This window comes from Pangasianodon hypophthalmus, chromosome 5 (assembly GCF_027358585.1).
Source record: "Pangasianodon hypophthalmus isolate fPanHyp1 chromosome 5, fPanHyp1.pri, whole genome shotgun sequence".
Lineage (NCBI taxonomy): Eukaryota > Metazoa > Chordata > Actinopteri > Siluriformes > Pangasiidae > Pangasianodon > Pangasianodon hypophthalmus.
The window spans coordinates 965,177-972,500 of NC_069714.1; the positions used below are offsets into that span (position 1 = coordinate 965,177).

Genomic DNA, 7,324 nt, shown 5'->3' on the forward strand with positions numbered 1-7,324 from the left:
TCATCTTATGTGGACTAAGATATGAAACCAGTTCCTTGTAAATGAAGCAAAGCTAAGAAGGTGCATCAGGACTGAGGTCACGCAGGAACCTATGAAATAGTCACCAGTGGTTTTTGTAGAGTTTCAAACGAGTTTCAAACGTTCTCTTAGTGTCCGTGTGGGTTCCCTCTGGGTTCTCTGGTTTCCTCCCACTTCCAAAAAACGTGCCAGTCTGTGGATCAGCTAAGATAAATTGCTCCTAGGTGTGAACATGGTGCCCTGGGATAGACTGAGTGAACGAATAACATATTTTATCCGGGTTAGTCGAGCATCAGCAGCGCCGATGATGGAGACGGAGGGCCGCAGGGTCATCACCAGGAGACATCTGACTCTGACTCTTATTGATCAATAAGCACTGTGACTGTATATAAAGACGGGATTCTCATCGGTCTTCCAAAACACACCGAAGAACCATGTTTACTGCTAATGAGCCGCTCCTGTAGAGCAAGACACGCCCCTGGGGGCGGAGCATATACATTCTAGAGAGCGTTTAATTGGACGAACACAAGACTAGTACAGAATGAGTCGTGAAAAGAATGCTTTAACGGTTTCCTGGAAGTGAAGAACTATAAAAGAGTTGAATTAAAATCTCAAAAACTAAATCTCAAAAGCTCTGAAACACCAGTTTTGATTTGAGGAGCATGTTAATGACTGTCATGTGTTTTAATTTCTATAACAGAAACTACATTTGGGAATATCTGATGGGAATATCTGATGGGAATATCTGAGGATCTTCACACTAATGTAGCTTGAAGCTAAGCTTTATGGGAGGTCATGATCTGCTGCAGGCCAGGAGGTGGCAGTAAAGCACCACAGAAGAAGCAGCAGCAGCAGCAGAAGAAGAAGAAGGTGAAGAAGACGGTTTGTGACAACAATTAATCCTCGACTGTCTTAAAAAAACAACAAAACCAATAAGCAAAAGCTTTATTTTTGTCTGTAAGGGAGAGTCTTACCTTCTTTCTGCTTTAAAGTCTGAGGTAAGTTCATCTCACCCTCTGAACAGATTGAGGCTGAATCCCAAATTTGATTATTTTTTTAATTTCATTATAAGTTTAATCGTTTTTCATCATTTTTCCACCAAAACCTTGTGCTTAGCTAAGCTTTCCAGCAGGGGTTCAATGTAGAAAGCCTGAATTGCTCATATTTTTATCAGAAATCTAGTGTATGTGTGTGGCTCTTTTCAGTGAGTCAGATCATCTGATTCGACTCATCAATAAGAGTCGACTCTTTCAGCTCCTAAACAGCTCACTGCCTTTTTTTTCTTGTCTAAACTAAAGACAAGGTTTTGCAATATTTAGACCTGTGAATGTTGTTTCCATGGCTACAGTTGTTGCATGAAATTGTACTCGTATTTGTGTAAAATACACAGTTGTGTCCTGCTGATTCATACACACAGCTACGAGTCAAACACACACACACACACACACACACCTTACCATTCAAACAAACTACTCAGATGCTGAAATGAGGTTTCCGAGGAATGATTAAATTACACCACAAGAGTAACAGCGTTATGTTAAAAAAGAAGAGAAAAGAAAGAAACTCTTGTATGTGAGTCGACTCTTAAAGATTCATTTGTAAAAGACTCATCACTAATCAACAGAACCCTAGTCACTGCGCAGTTTTGGAGCTGTATAAACCTTATTTTTCCCTTTAATATCGTGTCTGACATGTTGTTTGTTGTGTCCCTGACAGTAGGTGTACTTCTCAACGACGGGATGGGTGAAAACGCGCTTCAGAAGCGTGAGGAGAAACCAGCGTGGCCCTGCTTACCAGCGGTGACTAGTCACATTCTTAACAAAATCCTAAATTAGATTTAAATAAAACACGCAAAGAAACACCGGGTTGGTCGTCATGTCTGGGAATGTGATGTAAATGCTGTAGGAGGTGGAGAAAGTGCATGTTGGAGATGAACAAGACGCAGGAGCGGGTGGGTTTTACTTCCCTGTGGGCGTCAGATATGAAGCTTGTGGGGGAAAAGGAAAACCTACAAGAGAGCAGAAGTGTATTTTGTGTTTAAGACAATCCATAACAGTGGTGTTTATATATATATATATATATGTGTATGTATGTATATATTGTGTTTGTTTCCCCTCCAGAAATGAATGACGCTCTGTTGTAAGTGTTCTCCTGCTCCTCATGGCCACATTCCTACAGATTAACCATCAAAAAAATGATGCTATGAGGAAAACGATGACGTCCATAGCGATCTCTTGTAGTCAGCAAATATCTTCTCTCCATCTTAATACTTCTGTGCAAATGCAGGAAGATATTAAATGTGAGGCGAGTTTTACTGAAGAGAGTACGCTATGCCAGAGCCTCCAAAGCCTCCACGCAAGAGAGAAGCCGTATCACTGCTCGCAATGTGGCAAGAGTTTTAACCGACAGAGTCATCTCCTGACACACCAGCGCGTCCACACTGGAGAGCGGCCGTATCAGTGCTCGCAGTGCGGGAAGAGCTTCACTCAGCGGAGTAATCTGCATTTACACCAGCGCATTCACACGGGAGAGAAGCCCTACCACTGCTCCGAGTGCGGCAAGAGTTTTACTCTGCGCAGCCATCTCCGAATGCACCACGTCGTGCACACGCGCGAGAGGCCCTATCAGTGCTCACAGTGCGGCAACAGTTTCAGTCAGCCCAATCACCTTCGGCTGCACCAGCGCATCCACACGGGAGAGAAGCCGTACCTGTGCTCAGAGTGCGGAAAGACTTTTAGTCAGCAGAGTCACCTCCGGATACACCAGCGCGTCCACACGGGCGAGAGACCGTATCGCTGTTCGCAGTGTGGGCGGAGTTTCACTCACCAGAGTCATCTCCAGCGCCACCAGCTCATTCACACCGGAGTGAAGCCGTACCACTGCCTGCACTGCGGGAAGAGCTTTACACACGGGAGCACGTTTCAAGCACATCAGCGCATCCACACAGGAGAGAAGCCGTACTACTGCTCAGTGTGTGGACGCAACTTCACTTACTTAAGTAACTTACAGAGACACAAGTGCAAGAGTCAGTTAACATGACTTTATAGTTTGCGTTTATTATATCGTATAAATGTTAGCCTTGACATGCTAGTGAAGGAAACACTGAATGTTTGATTGCATTCATCTTTATCTTAAAGCTTGTGTTGTACATGAATAGTTTCTTCAAACACTAAATAAATTGTTTTTTTTTTTCATTTATCATGTAACTAGTAAGTGTATGCAATAGGCTTGGCATTAAATTATTAATTGTTATTATATTCAATTAATAGAGACTTTAACTAAGTTACTTGTCTTTTAAAGCTATATTATAGAAGTATTTTATTTTTTAGGAACCATCGCAATAGTGACATGACAACCTGAGGTGGCCGTTTTATTAGATACACCGAGTACTTACATGGTGGAGTACAGTGCAACTTGGAATTTTTTTTTTTTTTTTTTTTTTTTTAAGGACGTTATGACGATACATCTAGCACCAGTATCAGTGTTGTAACCCAGAAATTCATTTGAATCATGTGAACGGTCCGATTTTGTAAAACTGCGCCAGGAATCGGTCTTGATGTACCCCAGCCATCGGTTTACCCTCCACCTGACATCCTGGTGAAATTTCATCTGGCTGTAAATGACAAAGGAAAGCTTGAATGTCACTGGTAAAACTATGTTAATAATGTCAGTGTGAAAGAGTCTAATACATTGATGAAAGTTGTTTTTTTTTTTTTTGGTTATATAAAGAAAATAAATTCCCTTTGAAGATCTCCCCAAACTTGGGGGTTACAACCATTTTATACGTCTTGAAACTCTTTTTTCACGCCCTTGGAACGGTAGTCCATAACTTATAACTTCATTAGTAACTAACATGGTAGTCCATAACTCCATAACTTCCATAATTAAAGCTTCTTTCAAACCTCCGTCACTGCTGGTGTATTGGGGACAGCCATGTTTCTCCAGTGTCCATCCTCGTCCCTCCTTTAGACAGTGTCTCCAGCGTAGGCTTTGTGTAAAGTGGTGCACATCACCATGTCCTGTGGGTCTTCCCATTTGACCAAAAGTAGCTCGTTGTCTCTAGACGTTTCTAGACGAAGTGCAGTCAGTTGTGGTCCTGTTTGGCCGGATAGTCCCTGAGCGGTATGGGGGTTGTGTAAAAGTTATCCACTGCCCCTCATCTTCTCAACAAGAACCATGCCCGAGTCATAGCTCAGTACCTTGGTCTGCTCTGTATGTCACTTTCCATCATAAATATAAAAGTCCCATGTGAACACACATTTGGAATCTGCAAGAACAAACCCCTTTTTTGTGGTTTATTCTTCATATATCGCTTGAGGCCAATCCTTACTTTTGATGCCACTAGGCTTTCATCAGCTGGAAGGAATGGAAATAGCTCTTGCAGGGTAATGGCGAACTGTACAGCTTGTACCTCCTCCAGCAGGAGCGCTTCACCAGTTCCATGGAGATCACAATGGCGATGAGTGATTTCAGGTCTTCCGTGGAGACGTAATTCCATTTGTTGCTCCCTGTGGACTTTGGCACCACACACTATTCTAGAGAGCAATAAAGATAACATGTAAAATTTATTTATAAATGGGTTCCCCATCATGGAACAATCTGAGGTCAAGGACAGTGGTTAAAAAAAATGGGTGATATGACTTTTGGTAGAATCCCAGGGTTCAGTGATAAGGTTATTCCAGAGCCATGTAGCTCTCCCACTCTTTTTGCTGAAGTGATCACTAGCAAAATGAAAGACTTCAGATTTCAGTTCTGCATCCAAGGGGGAAGTCTTAATGGTCTCTAGTACAAGGGTGAGATTCTACACTAGGTGTCTTGCTCTTGCTCCCTTCAGAAGTTCCTGAGCCCCCAGTGAGACACCTCGATGCAGTGATGTGCAGCAATAATCTAACTTGCTGCTGTCTGGCAGTCCGAACAGGAAGGCTAGTAGTTTATGAACCGTACACTGGATTCACGTGATCAAGTGGACACCATTTGTGGAACAGTTTCCACCTGAGAGCTTACACGGCCCATGTGCTAGGGGCTCTCGAGTTCAGGAGGTTACCACACTTGCAAAGTATTGATATGATTAATCAAATGCATGCATGCGAAATGTTGACCGAATGTTGCTCTCCTTCTGACCCCATGACGCAGAAGAGTGGCACTGCTTTTAGAATTTCAGACACTAGAGGGCGCCGTTGGACAAACTTTCCCAAATACTCTCTGTGCTGCTAGTGACTGCGATCCAGCACCTCATTTTTAAACAAAAGAGATTTCCAGTTTTGTGCAAGTGAATTTAAACCTTTAAAATATTTGTTGGGATAGTTGATCAGATCCCGGACATTTGCAAGCTTTGCTTCCTGTCTTTGTTTTTTTAAACTCCTGAAAGCCACTGATGAGATGAAACTGACTTGTACTGTTCAGCTTTTACTCCGGGATTAACCTGTTTTTATGCTGTTATGTCTATAAAAGGAGAGGAAGGAAAGCTCACACTACGGGTTCTTTCAAGTTCTCCCCCTGTCTGACCACATCCTGTTCTTTAGTGCCGTGTGTTCGGTGTGTGCTCCTGTCTCGCCACGGCTGCGGCCTACATTACACACTAACACGCTTAATATATTTTTTTTATCAAAATGTATTACCACCATGTGCTGTATCATCCCACAGTGGCCAGTTGTCATGGTAACTGAGGAAGTCTCTCGGTCCGTGGCTGTAAGTGCTAGCTAACCACCAATTTGCATACAAACTTGTGTGGGACCATGTTCTGACATGTTATATAGACCCCAGTGTGGCAGGGCAGTATAGCAGTTTGGGACGTGACCCCAGTATGGCAGGGCAGTATAGCGGTTTGGGACGTGACCCCAGTAAGGCAGGGCAGTATAGGGTTTGGGACGTGACCCCAGTAAGGCAGGGCAGTATAGCGGTTTGGGACGTGACCCCAGTATGGCAGGGCAGTATAGCGTTTGGGACGTGACCCCAGTATGGCAGGGCAGTATAGGGTTTGGGACGTGACCCCAGTAAGGCAGGGCAGTATAGCGGTTTGGGACGTGACCCCAGTATGGCAGGGCAGTATAGCGTTTGGGACGTGACCCCAGTATGGCAGGGCAGTATAGGGTTTGGGACGTGACCCCAGTATGGCAGGGCAGTATAGCGGTTTTGGACGTGACCCCAGTAGGGCAGTATAGCAGTTTGGGACGTGACCCCAGTGTGGCAGTATAGCGGTTTGGGACGTGACCCCAGTATGGCAGGGCAGTATAGGGTTTGGGACGTGACCCCAGTAAGGCAGGGCAGTATAGCGGTTTGGGACGTGACCCCAGTATGGCAGGGCAGTATAGCGTTTGGGACGTGACCCCAGTATGGCAGGGCAGTATAGCGGTTTGGGACGTGACCCCAGTGTGGCAGGGCAGTATAGTGGTTTTGGACGTGACCCCAGTAGGGCAGTATAGCAGTTTGGGACGTGACCCCAGTGTGGCAGTATAGCAGTTTGGGACGTGACCCCAGCGTCTATGTGTGTGCATTTGTGTGTGTGTGTGCATTTGTGTGTGCATTTGTGTGTGTGTGTGTGCGTGCATTATGATTAGCATGATCCAGCTGTATCTACTAAACATGTGGAAGTTCCTGTGTGTGTGTGTTATTTGTGATTAAGGTCCTTTTGCTGTGTAACTTCCTCCTTCCTTTGTTTGTGGTCTCTGTTCTAACTTGCTAAGTTCAACTCGCAACATGTGTGTGTGTGTGTGTGTGTGTGTGTTCCTTTAACAGTCACATATAACACTAATTAGCAATGCTAATGCTAACTCCTCTGTACAGAAATCATAATTCATCATCATTCCTAAAAGAAAATGTTTGGCATAAAAGTTGCTAATGAACCTGAAAAATAAAATCATTAGTCAGAGAGACAGAAAACATCTAAACAGGAAACATGAGGCCGGAATGTGGTGAGCTCTGTGCTCCTGAAATGGGCTTCTGTGGTCCAGAAACATTAGCGTAATTATTCCCTAAACACACAGGGAAATCATCTCAGAGCTCATTATTTTTGCTAACATGTGCTGTATAATGTCTTAGCAAAAATAATCCACAGGCCCTTATAAAAAAAAAAAAAAAATAATAATAATAATAATTAATTGGGATCGTTTACTGAGAATCTAAATTCTTAATGTACACAGCTAGCATTTCTCACTAATGCTAATGCTAACACTCAGAAAATTAGCACAAATAGAAATGATTTCAAACTCAAACTGATGTTTAAGTTGTGTTTACATCTCTTTTATGCTAATTTCTTTTTCCACATGTTTTCCTCAGTATGTGAATTAAAATAAGCAGGAATGAGACA

General features: G+C 43.4%; 1 protein-coding gene across 4 annotated transcripts; it reads left to right on the forward strand.

Annotated features, from left to right (window-relative positions):
- The first annotated feature begins 818 nt into the window (after window positions 1–818).
- Window positions 819–3,795, forward strand: LOC113524343 (zinc finger protein 239-like). Of its 4 annotated transcripts, none has more exons than XM_026910555.3 (3): window positions 819–1,016; window positions 1,735–1,969; window positions 2,139–3,795. In XM_026910555.3, exon 3 carries the CDS (start codon window positions 2,179–2,181, stop codon window positions 3,055–3,057), a length of 879 nt encoding a protein of 292 aa, XP_026766356.3. In that variant the 5' UTR covers window positions 819–1,016; window positions 1,735–1,969; window positions 2,139–2,178; the 3' UTR covers window positions 3,058–3,795. The 4 variants fall into 4 exon arrangements, with proteins under 4 accessions (XP_026766356.3, XP_026766357.3, XP_034160179.2 ...); XM_026910556.3 differs by having other exon boundaries at window positions 1,735–1,817; XM_034304288.2 differs by having other exon boundaries at window positions 1,738–1,817.
- The last annotated feature ends 3,529 nt before the right edge of the window (window positions 3,796–7,324 follow it).

What these genes read in the sequence shown, in the direction of transcription:
- LOC113524343 (XM_053233849.1), top strand. Translation starts at nt 2,179, where the DNA reads ATGGCCACATTCCTACAGATTAACCATCAAAAAAATGATGCTATGAGG.